Source organism: Zonotrichia leucophrys, chromosome 1 (assembly GCF_028769735.1).
Source record: "Zonotrichia leucophrys gambelii isolate GWCS_2022_RI chromosome 1, RI_Zleu_2.0, whole genome shotgun sequence".
Taxonomy (NCBI): domain Eukaryota; kingdom Metazoa; phylum Chordata; class Aves; order Passeriformes; family Passerellidae; genus Zonotrichia; species Zonotrichia leucophrys.
The window spans coordinates 41,931,586-41,947,586 of NC_088169.1; the positions used below are offsets into that span (position 1 = coordinate 41,931,586).

The window sequence follows — 16,001 nt, forward strand, 5'->3', positions numbered from 1 at the left end:
CTGTAACACTGATAAATCTTTCATGAGCTAAGACCTCTAAGCCTAGAGCTGACTCGTGCAGTCGTAATGTGTAAGGTGTGTGGGTTTGCTCTTTGGTCAGGTCAAATTAGGGTAAAGGCAGGGAAGCCTAAAGGAAAAAAAAAGGAAATTTACGGGTAAAGGTTGTACTTATTTTTGGCCTTGGTGTGCTACCAGAAGTGCAGTAGGAAGGAGGAAATGCAGTGTGTCATAGACACTTCCACTGAAAGTGTTTGAAAACCCAGGTAGACCTCTGGTACCTGCCTTTGCTGATGTGTTGCTTATATGAGCACTGAGTTGGAAAAGTTGAAGGGATGGAAGCATTTTTACTCCAAGACAGGCATTGCTAGTACCCAGTGGTCACTAATGCATTTTTGAAACCTAAAAATCAGGCAGCCACAGAATTTAGCTGGAAGCCATTCTGTGTTGTATGAGGTGATGAAGAAGGTGGCTGCTGTACAGTCCATAAAATGAAATATCTTTGGAAAATATTGTCATTGCTAAGGAATATGTTAATGAGAACAATACAGGAATTTAATCTTGAGCTAGGATTTCAGTTGTCTGGTTTTGGTACTGTATGGGTTTTTTGTATGTACATATTTTTGTATGGGTTGGGTTTTTTCCCCCCTTTTTGAGGAACAAATGGGCACATCCTAATTATAGTATAATGGGACTCCTACCATACATTCATTCATGTACAGCTGGGTTCTGCAAGAAGTTTGTGTGCAGATGATGGTTTTGACTGTGTATTCAAACTGATAGTTTGATGGAAGATGTGAAGGGGTCTGAAGGAAATGGAGGATTTAATTCAGAAAGTTGGGCGAGGATCCTCTGTCCAAAGCAACAGAGTTTTCCTCATTATATCTAGTTTTCTAAGAGTAAAATCAGGTTACCTCACCTGTTACATTACACTCTAGTAACCCTGGTGAAACAAGTGTTTTATGACACTTTTTGCGGTGTGTAACATTTTCTTCTTATTTGTAGCATTTCACATTGCAATCCTTTGAGAAGAGAAAGCCCTCTTTCTCCTGTCCTGAGTTTTCTTTCTAAATGGGACAATGTTGTGTTCAGGAAAACATTGCAAGCCTATGTTGAAGGTCTCTCTTCCAAGTGTCAAGTCTTTCAACTCAGGTTGAAAGCCAGTTTTTCACCAGTTTCTTCTTACCAGGAGTGAAAAAACATATCCTTGATTCACCAAATAACTAGGATCCATTAAAGATTAGTTTCTCTTACATTGATCATTTATTACTTTATTACAGCAGTCACAAAATAGTCTACCAAAAAAGACACTAATTTTCAGTCAACCAGCCTTGTAAAGACTTATTTTAAAGAACAAATAATGTGGAAGAAAACCATAAACTGGAAAAATAGTCAATTTAGATATTACTGTAAATTTTCCAAGTTGCTTAAAAATAGATGTTGCTCATATGTTATACAATGCATCCGCTCTTAAATGTGGTAGTTATGTTTAAATATTTAAATGTTTCAATAGTGTTAAATAGTTTTATACTTGTTCTAAATTAAATTCTTCTGGCAAAGAGTTTTTTTATTTTGTTTCTATTGTGCTCCAGACTCTCCTACAGATTTGTGGTGTGGTGGCTGTGGCTGTGGCAGTGATTCCTTGGATGCTCATCCCCTTAATTCCACTATTTATTCTTTTCATTTTTCTTCGACGATATTTCTTAGACACTTCAAGAGATATTAAACGTCTAGAATCCACAAGTATGTAGTTTGGTGGGACTTAATGTTAGTTTGAACCCTACTTATTATTATGTGAAATGCTACGATTTTATAGACAGTCCATCAAAGAATTTTTTTTCTTTTGCTATGCAAATAACTTCCTTATTGCCTTGGTTCTCAACTAGTGAATTACATGCTTGACTCCTGTTTTGCATAATGATAAACCTAGGGTATGTCAGTTAACTATCTGTAAATAAAACCAGTTAAGAATATGCTAAGCTGCTGGTCTTTGGGACCTTGCATGCATATATTAATGGTATTTCTGACCTTATCTGACTCCTGTGCCTGACTTTAGCTTGACTATGATATGGAATATTAAGCATTATGAATAACAAACTTGGGTGCCTAATGTCATTAAAAAAGCCCAAAGAATTTCTACAATGACAGCTATTGTTAAAAATGTAAGACATTTTTGTATAAATTAATCTGCCTGGCTGTCTGACTGATTCTAATTGAGTAAGAGAACATTAGTTAAAGATACTGCATATTTATTCTCAAAAGATGCAGTAGAGTAGTTTGTATGCTTAAATATAAAGTGGTAGGATTAAAGATTAGTGTGGTACAAAAAGAATTAAATGTTGTCCTTTATCTATTGTTAAGTTAACTCAACTCTCATTTCCCTTTGTAGCTCGAAGTCCAGTGTTCTCCCACTTGTCGTCATCCCTCCAGGGGCTTTGGACTATTCGGGCTTTGAAAGCTGAGGAAAGATTTCAAAAATTATTTGATGCACACCAAGACCTCCACTCAGGTTTGTGATGAATTGATGTGAAAAATCAAATACTTTGCACGGTAGGAGGGAAATATCTTATGCCCTCAGCGACATGTATATAATGTGCATTAAAATCAGTAGGAGCTGTGCATTTGTCTCTTTAGGGTAAAATTCCTGTATTAGAACAAAAACATTATCTGTCTAGATTTAGAGAGTTTACTTTGGGCTGTAATATAATTTAGAATACCCATGCATATGTTTTAACAATGTATAAGATAAACATTTGAAAGTATGCCTGCTAAGAATACTTAAAGAATAATTTTTAACATTTTCCTGGATTCCGTCTTTAAGAAAAGGAACGGTAGGGGGAGGATGGAGAAAGATGTGGAGGAAACAAGCTATATTATGAAACATTTGATACTAAGTAGTGTGCTTGGAATGGTATAAATAATCTTGGGAAATTTTCATAAATCTAACTTATTTTTTACTTTGAGCAGCTTTCAGGGCTTAAATCTAAACTATGGAATTAACATAATTGAAAGGTGTGAAATATTCGTGTTCTGCAAGCATAAGTAATATAATTCAGGTTTGGACTGTGATTCTTTGACTTCTGTTATTTAAATGTTCTCTATTGCAATGTTCTTCAAGATATAGCAGAATGCAAGTTTTCAGTTTTGTGTTTGTTAGGTAAGATTGTGACTGTCCTCTGTTGTAAGGCATACAAGTATATTTGATTGCTGTTTTGTAATTTATAGATTTACAAGGTTTCAGACAAGACCAGCTGGTCCTTTCTGAAGTACAGCTTATAACAGGTTGTAGCATCATACACAATGACCATGTTGAGCCCAGTGACTTGTGACTGGTGTTGTGCATTTTCCAGGGAGGAACCTCTAGCCTTGAATTTCCCATTTTTAATATTTGATAGTTGCATTTTATTTTATATGTGACCAAATCAGGGTTACAATGCCTGATAGCGAGGGAAGACATAGTTGTGGTTTAGTTTTCTATAAAAGACATCTTTAGGCAATAAACTGCATATAGACGTTTCACTATACAAAGAGGACCATGACATTTAAGTGAAATACTTTTCTGTATTTTGAGGTCAGATCCAGGGAACATAAAAACACTTCCACTTTTCAGTCAGTTTTGTGCATCTCCCGAACAAAACTGTCAATAATACCCCTCATGGGCAGATCATGAACCTGGTTTTGAGGTCAAGCTTCAGTGCTTATAGTCACTCTCTTCTGTATACCTACACTCTTCATCTTGGTGTCTTTTCCCCCCCAAGCCTTTGGGGCACACCAGCTGGCTTAAAGTGTCTGTGGTTTTTGGTCCTCACAAGGAATGTGTGCCTGGACAGCAAAGGAGGCCAGCACCCTCTGGGCTGTGCTAACAGGAGCATAGCCAGGGGAAGGAGGGAAGTGATTGTCCCCCTCCACACTTGTTAGCCACACTGGGAGTACTGCATCCACTTGTGGACTGCCAGCTCTGGGAAACGTTCTGACAAACTGGAGTGAGCTCCCTGGAGGGGCCACGAAGATAGTTAGGGTGTTAACCAGGAGAGGGTTCCTTGTGGGGAGGGTACTGGGCTTGTTCAGTTCACAGAATACAGAGGATTTAATAGCTGCCTTGCAGTGCCTGCAAGGATATTGCCATAAATACAGGTTCCTCACCATGGCACGTAGTGGTAGGTGCATCAACTTGGGTGTAAGTTGTAACAAGAGATTTTTAACCTGAATTCAAGGAAAAGCTATTTCACTGTAAGCACAGTCAAGCAGAGGCAAGGATTGCCCAGAGGTGCAGGCTTCATCTGTATAGATTTCAAGACTCAAACTGCACAAAGCATGGAGCAACATGATCTGACCTCTGACCTGACTGTGCTTGAGCAGGAGGCTGAACTAGAGATTTCCTGAAGTTGTTTTCACACTGGATAGTTCTTCAATAGTAAATGTGAGCAAGCAGTAGCTGATGTGAGAGAATACCTTTCATAGCCGCTCACAAAGTTGAAGTCCTGGGTTTTTTTGTCTCCTAAAGAGTTTTAAATTCTTTCCTGCATTGCAGAAGGCTCTCCCAGCCAGTGATGGTTTTGTTTAGCACTTTTGGCTGGAGTAGTATCTTCCTCTCTATTTAGGCCTGAGCCTAGGACTCAGGACATTTGCTTTGAACCCCTTTGAGGGATGCCTATGAATGGAGTCTTAAATAAATTTTAGATAAAAAACATCTAAAAGGCATGCTGACATTTGACCAAACCCAAGTTTCCTTCCTGCCAGTGCCCATCTCTATAAGCAAGCCCATGAGTCATCAGACCATGATGAGTCTTTATTAGTTCCTGTGACTGTCAGATTCCTTTCTTTATGCACAGTGACCCCTGTTGCATAGAGAGGTTGCAAAATGACCCATCTCAAGCTGGCAGTGTAACACATCTCCCTGGACAGTTAGGATCAATGGAGCAAAAGCTCCATAATCTGGCTGTTGATGATCAGGCTTAAAACCACACTTAGCTCCTCTCAATCTCCCAGAAGGGAGAATTTTTTTAGTCTGAATTGTTCCCAGCACTAGGCTAAAGAGCATTGAAGAGTTGAAACTGCAGTGATCTTTAGCAGGGAGTAATGGCAAGCAAGGCAGAAGTGGTTGGAATGATAACCTTCTGCTGTGACTTGGTAGCAGCTGGAACAATTCCTCTGAGTGCAATTCCTCTGAGTAGTCCTCATGGCTACTTTGCTTCTGGTTTTGGCCTTCGATTCACTTTGCCCTTTGTATTGCAGTGTCTTTTTGTGCTGTCTCTTGTACCTTGTACTGTAGCATATCTACCTGGGATGGAACTTAGTACCAAATTGTCAACACCTGAGTGAGTGCAAAGTGGAGATGTCCACCTGTGAGCTTTCCCAAGTGTAAAAATGTGCATCTAATAACCTGAATACCTCTGTATAGCTGCACTGCCTGTATTGAGTAGCTCCTACAGGAGCTTAACCAGCTGCAGCTGCCTTTTAAGAACTTAGCTCTGACAGTTGTGTTGTGATATGTTCTAGCTAAAAGCCTGTAGACTCTAGTCCAGCTGCAATAAATGCAGTTGTACTTCTGCTTTTTGTATAAGACTGTTGAGTCCACTAGAGTTGGGAAGAGGCTTCCATTTTGAATAAGTGGACCATGCTCCAAGCCTTGACTGTTTTTCTTTCTCTTCCTATTGTGGTTGCTACTGGTGTGAAAACTAAATTAGACAATTTCAGGGAAACTGGTCAGTAGGCTGATGTCCATGCAGACAGCACTTGAAGATGGTGACGTTGGGGTTTTTTTGACAATTTGTATTATTAACATGAATAAATTTAGTCATAATTGTACAGCTTAGTTTTCTAATAATCCACTGGTTTTATGTCTTTGTAAAATACACTTTAGAGGCCTGGTTTCTCTTCTTGACAACCTCAAGGTGGTTTGCTGTGCGTCTGGATGCCATCTGTGCCATTTTTGTTATAGTGGTTGCTTTTGGTTCCCTGCTTCTCGCCAACAGTAAGTACAGATGTTAGAAAAAGTTCACCCAGTAATTACCATGTATAGTAATGCCTAATTCTTTTTCATATGTTGCTGTTTCTAATTGTTTAAAGGCTGTAATTAAGTTAAATGTTTCTTTCTAGATCATGATCTCTTCCTTAGTCTAGGGCATTGGGGCTGTATCTGCTTTCCTGCAAATCGTGGAGGCAGTTCAGACATCTTCCGGGCTGAGGCATACATCTGTCATCATCCCCAAGTGTGCAAACAAACGTGCTCTTCTGTACTCCTCAATTTTGAGATTCTGGCTTTCAGAGCAATAACAAGAAATAAATCTTCTTCTTTTTCCCTACCTTTGTCTTTCTCTTTTGGGCCTACAGGGCTTTGCTTTTTATATTGAAACACCCACGGAGCTGCTTCTTAACAATGTTTTTCCTTTCTGCACATGGCACAGTAGGTCAAAAGGCAAGCTAAAGTTCCTAGGGATACTCTTCTCGTATCTTGGATCAGTGGGATAGGCCAGTTCCAGAAAGAAAATTGCCTCATAATAATACATTTTATGTTCACTGTCACTCATGAACTGTCATTAGTGTATGCATCATGCAGGATGTAATTGGGTTAGATGTGCTAGAATGAGATAGTCATCTAAAACATGAAGGAAGAAGTAATTATCTTGGACATGAAAATTAGTGCTAATTTGCTGGTTTTGTTTCTTTTCTTTTTTCTTTGGATAAGTTTTATATGTGCATGTGTATTTTAAAATTTGAACACTCTGTGCTGCACAACTCCACAAATTTTGAGCTAGGTTTGATGTTACTGGCATGCAAAAAGACAAGTCAAAACAATGGTCCTGAATCTTCCCTTGCTTCTGGATAAAGAGTAGTTCTCTCAAAGTCAATAGGGGACTATGTTAGGATAAAGTTCAAGTAACTCAGAGGACAGTTGTGCTTAATGTTGGGGCAGGCAGGATACATTTATTTTGTGAGAGTAGACCCACTGAACACAGTAAGTGCTTTTTTAAACAGGGGAAGAAATATTCTGTCCTTTTACTTTATCTGATTGTTTATAAGAGTACAAATTTGAGGTAAATTTCATAACCAATTTTGAAATAATTTTACACAAAGTTTTTGCTTAGGTTTAGGGCCTTACCTGATTTGCATAGAAAAAAAGTGAAGTTAACTAATGCTCAGCCAGACAGGGATGACCCTAAAAGTCTATGTAAGTTTGGTCTTGAGACTGAACCTCAGTTTTTAGATGAACACCAGGCCAAGGAGAATTTGGTTTATCTTGTCGAAATGTGTCCAAAAATGTACCCCAAAAATGCAGAAAGCATCTGTTCTGCCTGGAGCTACTCATTGCACAGATAGCAAGCAGTGCATAACCAAATGAAATTCTGGCTGTGATGCTTCCATCATGTAAGTAACCTCATGAAAGAGAACTTAACTGAGATTTTGTGTAATTACAATGCACCTATTCAAGCCTCATTTTCCTTTCTTCTGCAGCTCTGAATGCGGGGCAGGTTGGTTTGGCGCTCTCCTATGCCATCACCCTCATGGGAACGTTCCAGTGGGGTGTTAGACAGAGTGCTGAAGTTGAAAACCTGGTAATGTTTATTTCTTCCTTTTCCCCTCTTGTTTCCTTTCATGCTTGTGACATGAAGCTTTAAGGATGAGATTCTTCTTAAATAACTTCGAGTATTAATACCTTAGCAAGCAATTGAGGCACCACTCTGCAGTCATAAAGAAAAATTACTTCTTTTAGGTTATGATTTGTCTGACTGATTTTGAATGTTTGTTAAGATGAAGTGTGTCTGGGGATTGTCCTGCATTCATAGTAAGGGAGGTTTTACAATCTCCCTTTACAGCAGAAAGGAGACTGTCTAGTTACAGTGTAGACAATTGCATTGCAACTTGCTAAAGTCCCAATAAATTAATCCCTTTCTATAAGGAAGATTTTAAATTATGTTTTTATATCTGGTATTTATAATTTATTGTTGTTTATTACTGCATTTTAAAATTTTATTTATATCCCTCATGGCATTTTTAGAGTCCTGTTATTCCATAGCAAAAGGCTTATAACTTTTAAATTTATTCTAAGTTAACACAAATGTGAAAGTATTTGTTTATATTCAGCTGACAAGGTTGTGTGTTTTCCAAAATATATCGTATAAAACGCCTTTGACCAATTCACAGTATTTACTAGCATGTTCTAATTGGCCTGTCTACTTTCTTAAGATAATACATAAGAAAAACAGATTGTAGGAAAAACATGCTAAACATAAACCTGGGATTTTTTTTGGTTGTGTTGACAGCTGAAGTTACTTGTAATTATAGTTTGCTGCACTTAGTCTAGGAAATATGTGTAGTCCTTTCATAGAAGTTACAAAGCCATGCTTAATTGTATTATAATGATAGTAACAGTCACGATAATAACAAAGTTGGAATTTTTCTTTTGCTACCACATCGGTTTTTCAGTGCATTTTTCACACACCAGTAAATGGTTGGTGACAGATTTTCTGAGAAATGGGAAGAAAGCTTTCAGGTTTTTTCATACCATTGGGGATGTTTTGGAAGTGTCTGTGGGAGTGTCACATGTACTGTGTAGCTTTCTTGGAGGCTGTGACTCAGAAATACCTTGGAAGAGAAAGGTCATTCATTAACCTGGCTTTGCTGTGAAATGCTGATCATTTTATGGAGCTATGATTAGCATTAACTTTTTGATGGGTGGACATCCACCAAAAATCCCTTGTTGTTAAAGGGTGACTATACCTGGGGGAGGCAAGAACATTTCATCTCCATTCTGTCGCTAGCTGGTCAAGGGCAGTGATTGTCACACTCTGTTCAGTGGTGGTGCACCCTTGTTTTCAGTCCTGTGTGCAGTTTTGGGCAGCACAATACAAAATGAAGCTGTTGGAGCACATCCAAAGGAGGGTTGTGAGGATGGTGAAGGATCTGGAGGGAAAGCCCATATGAGGAGTGGCTGAGATGACTTGGGCTGTTCAGTCTGGACAGGAGGACACTGAAGAGCTGTAGACCTCATTGTGGTCTACAGCTTCTTTGTGAGGGAAAGAAGAGGGGCAGGCACTGATCTCTTCTCTGTGGTGACCAGTGACAGGACTGAGGGAATGGAGCTGTGGGGGGAGGTTTAGGCTGAATTCTAGAAAAAGATTCTTCACCCAGAGGGTGGTTGGGCACTGGAAAAGGTTCCACAGGGAAGTGGACATGGCATGAGGTCTGCCAGAGCTCAAGAAGCATTTGGAGAATGCTCTCAGGCACATGGTGTGATTTTTTTTTTGGGTTGTCCTATGCAGAGCAAGGAATCAAACTCATTCATGTGTCTACCTGTAGTTAATCTGGCAGTTTCATTTCTAGCTTTATCTTTCTAACACACAATGGATTGGTGTCATCTTAGTCAAGACTGACAGACAACTCTCATAGCTTAATTTTCTTAAAGCTTTTGCAGTATTTAAGTTTGTAATTAATCCTACTGATGAGAAATGCTTATGAATGGCTTTATGTATCATGATAGATCTGAATCTGTAGTAGGACATGAGATGCATTCTCTCCACTTTTTTAGTTGCATAAAGAAAGCCTAGAATGGCACCAAATACTCTTAACTGTGTTTAAAAAAAAAAACACAGAGTAATTTGCATTGAATCTCCATGGTAAAAATTTTTATATGCAGGCAGTATTTGCAGAGTATGCCATAGGATGAAGCTCATGTATCTATGTCTTCTTTCCTCCCCTTAGATGATATCAGTAGAAAGAGTGATGGAGTACACAGAACTTGAAAAAGAAGCTCCTTGGGAGACCAACAAACATCCACCACCAGAATGGCCTAACCAAGGAATGATAGCATTTGAGAATGTTAACTTCACTTACAGTCTAGATGGACCATTGGTTTTAAGACATTTGTCTGCTGTAATTAAACCAAAAGAAAAGGTATGTATGTGGCTGTCTTTGGATATTCACAGAAATTAAGCCAAGATGATGAGTTGGCAAGAAGCTGCATGCTAGAAATGATTTCTAAAATACATGGATGTTAGGAAAATGGTAAATGTTCTTTTAAAAATAAGCCTTAGTTATATTTAATACCAGAAGTAATAACCTATTTATTTCATGTAAGTGTAGCATGAATTTGTCTGGGAACATGATATTTCAGTCTATCAAAACAAAGGATTAAACATACCTGATAATTTCCTTAAAAAGAATCTGAGATTCTTCAGAAAGTAGCAGACATGGAAAATACCAGCCAAGGCAAGAATGTTTGTTCAAATCCAAAGAAAATGGAGCTGCATTAGAAAATTGGGGTTTCAACAGAGGGAACATAATTGGAATTGAGTATGTCAAGAGACAAGGTGAGCAAAACCAAAAGAAAATAAGGAATGTACATGCCCTTGCACTGAGTCCAAAACGGAAGATAGAAGAAAGAAATACAAATCAGTTGCATAACTTCAGAATTTGGGATTTTATTTCAGTTCCTTTTGGCAACCAATGCAATTAACTGTTGTCGTTAATTAGATTGGTAGCCAAAAGAAACATAGACATAAAACTCTTGCTCCTCTGCAAATTTGACTCCTCCTTCCCAATTTTGACACTATCCCTGTTGAAAGACTGCTGCAGGGAAGGTCTCCCCCACAGACAAAATTAAATTAGAGCCCTGAAGTGTTAATTTGTGCTTTGCTACATTTCAAATGCAGGTGTACTTTTTTGATTAGGAGGTCTTCCCTAGGAGAGTGGTTCAACTCTACAATCCTTGCCTGTGCCTTCTTTTTAACATGTTTTTCCATTCAATTCCAAACCGTTCACGTCCTCAAGTGGACCTTTATAATGTGCATGTTACAAAAATTCAACCAGACTTTGCTACATTGAGGTGATTTCCTGGAATTAGCTGTGAATGAGTAAAAAATGGTCTCTTGAGAAGAAGAGCCATGTGGACTGTCTCCTTAGCTGTTACAAGTCTCTCCAATACAGACAAGAAATCCTAGATTTCTCAGTGAGAGACAGGAATAAAATTAAAAACGGAAGCAAGAGATACTAGCAGTGCATGACTCACACCTTGGTGGGGGCAGGAGACAGAGGGATGACTGGAGGTATTTATTTTTGCTGAGCAGTTATGCTGTGATTTCATCATCTTGAATTTGTCCAGCTTGAAACTATTGCCAAGAACTTTGTGTTTGCTTTCTATGATGTTTTGCACAATACTGCAGTAGGCTGCCACTGTGTAAAATAAATTTCCCAAGCATCTCTCCTCCTCACATTGGTTTTAATTATGGAGAAGCATCTTCTTCAGAACCAGGTTTCTAGATCTGTTGGGGATTCTGCCCACACTGCTGTCATTGGAAGTTCTTATGCCTGTTTAGGCCCCTGGCTTTTAGGGACTTCTGGTGGCTGCAGTGCCACTGGCAGCAGGAATGAGTTTAAGCTTCTGCTGTGCTTGTATTTTTTCTTGTAGCCACCCCAGGGCCCAGTTAGGGAAGCTGTGGGTATGGTAAGAATCAGGGAGGTGATTGCTAGCAGATCACTCACTCAAGGTCTCTTTTAATCTGTTTTGTCTCAGCATTCAGTATTTCCCTACAGTCAAAGCAGGCCAGGAAGGACCCTGTATTTTAAACATCTTTGCTGAAGTAGTGTGGTCTGGCAGAAACAAATCAGGCAGACGCAAACTGCTGTGTAACCTCCTCTGCTACTGTAGCTGCAGCAGGGGAAGGTTAGCATGTGTAGTATTGGGTTTTACACACCATCTTTGTTTCAGAGAGCTCCTGAATGCTTATTGGCTAACATATTGTTAAATGCGCCTTTTCCTGACAGCTCCTGGGTCTGCAGGCTACATGGAAAAGCCAGGAAGGTGCACATGTAGATTTATGGCATGGCAGCTGTGCTCCCATGACGAAAGGGAGGCTGCCTGAGGGATAACAAAGACATGGGCAGTTTCAGTGGAGTGGCTGACATGCTGTAAATCTCACATTTTTTGTGCAGCTCTGCTGTGATGTACCAGTGACACTTGAGTAATGATGAGTCCAGCGTAGCAGGTGTACTCCTGTGTGTGCACTGGGCTTGTATCAGGCAGCACAGTCCTGGCCCTGTGATTCCTGATAGGTGCCACTTCCATTTATTTGCAGGCTGCTCCTGTATTTGCACTGGCTGTGAGTGTGGGCTTGTGAAGAATAAAATGTATTCAAAAAATGGATAATGTGTATACTGAGAGCTCTTTCAAATTCCTGTCAGTTTTCAGCAGCCTGTAGTCAATTGGACCAGAGATGCAAATAGATTCTTCTAAATGTTGAAGAGCATAGTCCTTTCATTTGATGCCAAACCAAAAGTGGGATTTTGACAATATGCAGAGCAGCTGCATTTTTATTTTAAGTATCAATGTATTTTGTATGGCTTTTTCTTTATATCTTTGATACAATACTTTATATTGACATTTGCAGAGGAACAATTGAACTTTCATTTTCACAACTCTGATTGTCTGTGTTCTCTATTCAGCACTTTCTTTCTGAGCTGTAGTTTATCTATTCAGAACTATTTTTCCATTGTTTCACTGATACAATTTAGAGTATTAAACATTTGATCATTTATTGTAACAGATTTGCTTAAATTAGTCTGTTTAATAAAAAGAATTGTAGAAATGTTAATTAGTTTATAGTACAGTAGTACAATAATGAATTGTTGGATGAAATTGTTAAATCAGAATGTAGAAGGAGAAAATATCTTTTAGATTGTGCAGCATAAATTTCTCCTTGAAGTGTATTTTTTTAGTGTGTTGTGTATTTTTTGTCAAATGTGGGCACTGCTGTTTTGTCTGAACTTAGTGTCTCTGACTGAAAGTTTCTCCTTGCACTTTGGTGCAGTTTCCTGTGCTGAATTTCATTTCAGCAGGCATTGCTGCATACGTGTGAGTCTCAGGCAGTAGGTAATTGCCCTCTGGTGTCTGTATGTACACTCATGAAGGTTTTCATCTTTATTCCTCTTTTCTGCACCCCAATGATTTCACCAAGCCATATTGTACATGTTTGATCCTCATAAATCCTTCCCCATCAAATCAGGATCTCCAGCCCATATTAATTTTGTGTTGCACTGCTCTGAACTTTTTCAGTGTGCTGATTTTTTTTTTGGGGGGGGAGGGGGTTGGGAATGTAGGGATTAGAACAGAATGCAGGAAATAAAAAATTCTGCCAGATCAGATCTGTGTAGAAGGTTACACCCATTATCTTCTCTGATACAGTTGATTACTGTACACTGTTTTTCTCTAAGAATCCTTTATCCGAGTACAACATTTTAAAAAATTAAAATAGAAGAAATATTTCTCGATCTTAGCCCCTTGTCATTAAAGTTATCAATCCTGTATTTTTCATTGTCTCTTTTTTCTGAAAGCTTTATTTTTTCTTCACACTGTGTATGTCTTCCAGTTTTTCTTTGGGAGAAAAAAGAACCCTGAATCTCTGTGATTTTATTATTTGCTGTTTCTTCTGTTTGAAAAGGAATTTCAGCTTGATGTCATGGCCTTGTAGTTTCAATGCTTGCTGAAGATGTCTGAAGTATGGATACAGTTTATAATCATGCTACTTTAAAGTACTTCACCTTAACCATAACTAACCAAAATCAGTCTCAGGTTTTTAAATTGGGAGTACATTGTTCCCAGAGTGCTTCATGGGAGTCCCTTTTGGGGTTGAGTAGTAGATGCATGCATGAAATGATTTGCCTAACATCACCCAGCAAACCAGGTTCAGTATAAAAATTAGCAGCCTTGAATCACATTACTGTATGCATTGAGCGACTTTAAATTGTTTACACAATAAGACACCACACTTTACGGGGAAATCATTCACCTTTGAATATGATCCAAGAAATTGTCATGTATACAAATGTCACCTGAATCCAAACCGATTTAAGGGGAGAGGATTTTTCCTCTTGGAAGAATGTTAATTACAAAGAAGTTTTATTTGGTGCATGTTCTACTGCAAATCCTATGGTGCTGTAAAAATGTTGCTTGACATACTAATTTCTCCTGAAAAGCTCACAGTTTAATGGCACAGGCTTGGCTTGCTCCCTAGGTTGGAATAGTGGGAAGAACCGGAGCTGGGAAAAGCTCTCTGATAGCAGCCCTCTTTCGCTTGGCAGAACCTGAAGGAAGGATTTGGATTGATATGTACTTGACATCAGAGCTGGGACTCCATGACTTGCGGAAGAAAATCTCAATTATACCTCAAGTAAGAGAGTGACTTGGTTTGCCATGGATGTTTTGAATATAATACTGTTTAATGTGCTGTTTAATATAATAATGTTTAAACTGTTTAATGTAATAATGTTTATACTGTTTAATATAATAATGTTTAAAGTGCTTCACTGGGATGTGTTCCCCCTGCACCTCTGAATGCAGTAGATACAGGAACTGTTGATAGGCGTTATTCTTCCTTGAGGAAGGTCTTGATTATTTTAAGATAAACAGAATCAGTTTGGGGAACTGGAGCATTTTTCCCCAGTTTTGTACCCTGTCTGTTCCTTTGGAATATCTGTGTGTTAGCTGTATGCTGTCCTCCCATAGTCTGTGGAGAAGCAGAGAAAATCTGGTAAGTGTATACCAATCCTCAGCAGTCCTCGGAAGTCAATTGATCCTTTGGCAGCAATTCCTGCCTGATGCTTCCTTAGTAAGGGACTTTGCAAGACCACTTTCACCTCTCCAGTCATTCCTGTACAAACTGACTGGTGCTAGATTTAGAAGGAGAAAATATGATACCTAGAAGTGAGATATCAGCTTTTTCTTTATGTGGAGAAGGTTTGAAGGGAGAAGACCAGAGGAGCAGACTAAAGAGTAGGTCATTATAACCCATGAAAAGTAAAACTTGATGAATTTTAGAAGCTGAATGCGAGAAAGGCCGCAGTACAGGAAAAAAACCCCAATAGGGCAGTGTTGGAAATAGCCTCATCTCTCCTGCTGGGGTAGAAGAAAGGCTGTTCAAAGAAATCCAGTAGGTCACAGGTCTTCTCTCGTAGAGTCCTAATTTCATGAGACCTTGTATCAGAGAAGGATGATGTGTAACCTTAAAACTTAGGAGGCAAAGTCTGTGCCTGTTACAGTTTCATGAGAGCTCTGGTCTCTTCCCTGGGCATTTGCTCCCCAGTGAAGAGGGAGGAAGAGTGAAAAGCTCACATGCTGCAAATGTGAAGTCATATTTTGGAAAGTAGTTCATCTGCGCTGTTCTGGCAGGTAGAGTGAAGGGTAGACTGTAAACCAAAGGAATTTTTTTGCCATGTTTTGCATTATTTCTCAGATCTCTCTATGTTATAACAGAATCTGTGTTTAGAATTATGTCTGAATGTGTGCTAGTCTGTTTGCAGGGTGGCAGTCAGAGTGTATTAATTTCTTTAAGTTGAGAATCTAATACAAATGGTAATGAGGTGTTTTTTTTTCTCAAATGGTAGGAGTCAAAAAGAAACAGGTATGCTATTGAAAAAAAAATTAAAAATAGGTACTTCCCCAGCAATTGGATCATTGCCTAATGCAGGATGTCTTTTGTTTCTGCATGCTGCAGGCTTTGTCATTGCAGTACTCACTGGAACTAGTCCTCTTTTGTATGTAAAGAGAAGTTTATATGGATTTAAATTCCATTTTTTTGTTTGTGTGTAGCGTTCCTTTCTCGTGAAACAGATGATCATCAGTTCATTCAAGGTCTACGGCTTTTTGAAAGCCTTGCCCATAGCTCTTGTGGATGATTTTTTCATTTTGAGGAATTCAGCCCAGTTGGACAAAACAGGATACTGAGACAGGAAAACTGCAGGTCAAATACGGTTTCTACATGTGAATGACACAGATGCTCAAAGTTCATCACATTCAATTATACATGTGAGGTTTTTTTCATACACAGGTCTACTGACATAGTTTTAAAACTGTTTTAATCCAGTGGAACTCTGTGATTTTTGTCAAATTTATATAAGGTTTGCATCATAGTAACAAAAGTTTTGAGTGCCCAAAGGCTAGCAGGTAGCTTTTTTTCTTTTTTCTTTTTTTTTTTTTTTTTGTATGTGTGTAAGGGAAGGCTGTTTCTACT

At 38.7% G+C, this 16,001-nt stretch overlaps 1 protein-coding gene across 3 annotated transcripts in view; it reads left to right on the forward strand.

Moving 5' to 3' along the window:
• The window catches only part of ABCC4 (ATP binding cassette subfamily C member 4 (PEL blood group)), a 142,424-nt gene that overhangs the window by 93,532 nt on the left and 32,891 nt on the right, over positions 1 to 16,001 (forward strand). For all 3 annotated transcript variants that reach the window (XM_064712702.1, XM_064712711.1, XM_064712721.1), the window contains 6 exons: positions 1,590 to 1,740; positions 2,387 to 2,506; positions 5,861 to 5,971; positions 7,453 to 7,553; positions 9,700 to 9,891; positions 14,007 to 14,162. In XM_064712702.1, coding sequence (XP_064568772.1) covers positions 1,590 to 1,740; positions 2,387 to 2,506; positions 5,861 to 5,971; positions 7,453 to 7,553; positions 9,700 to 9,891; positions 14,007 to 14,162 — 831 coding nt within the window. The remainder of the gene's footprint in view (positions 1 to 1,589; positions 1,741 to 2,386; positions 2,507 to 5,860; positions 5,972 to 7,452; positions 7,554 to 9,699; positions 9,892 to 14,006; positions 14,163 to 16,001) is intronic.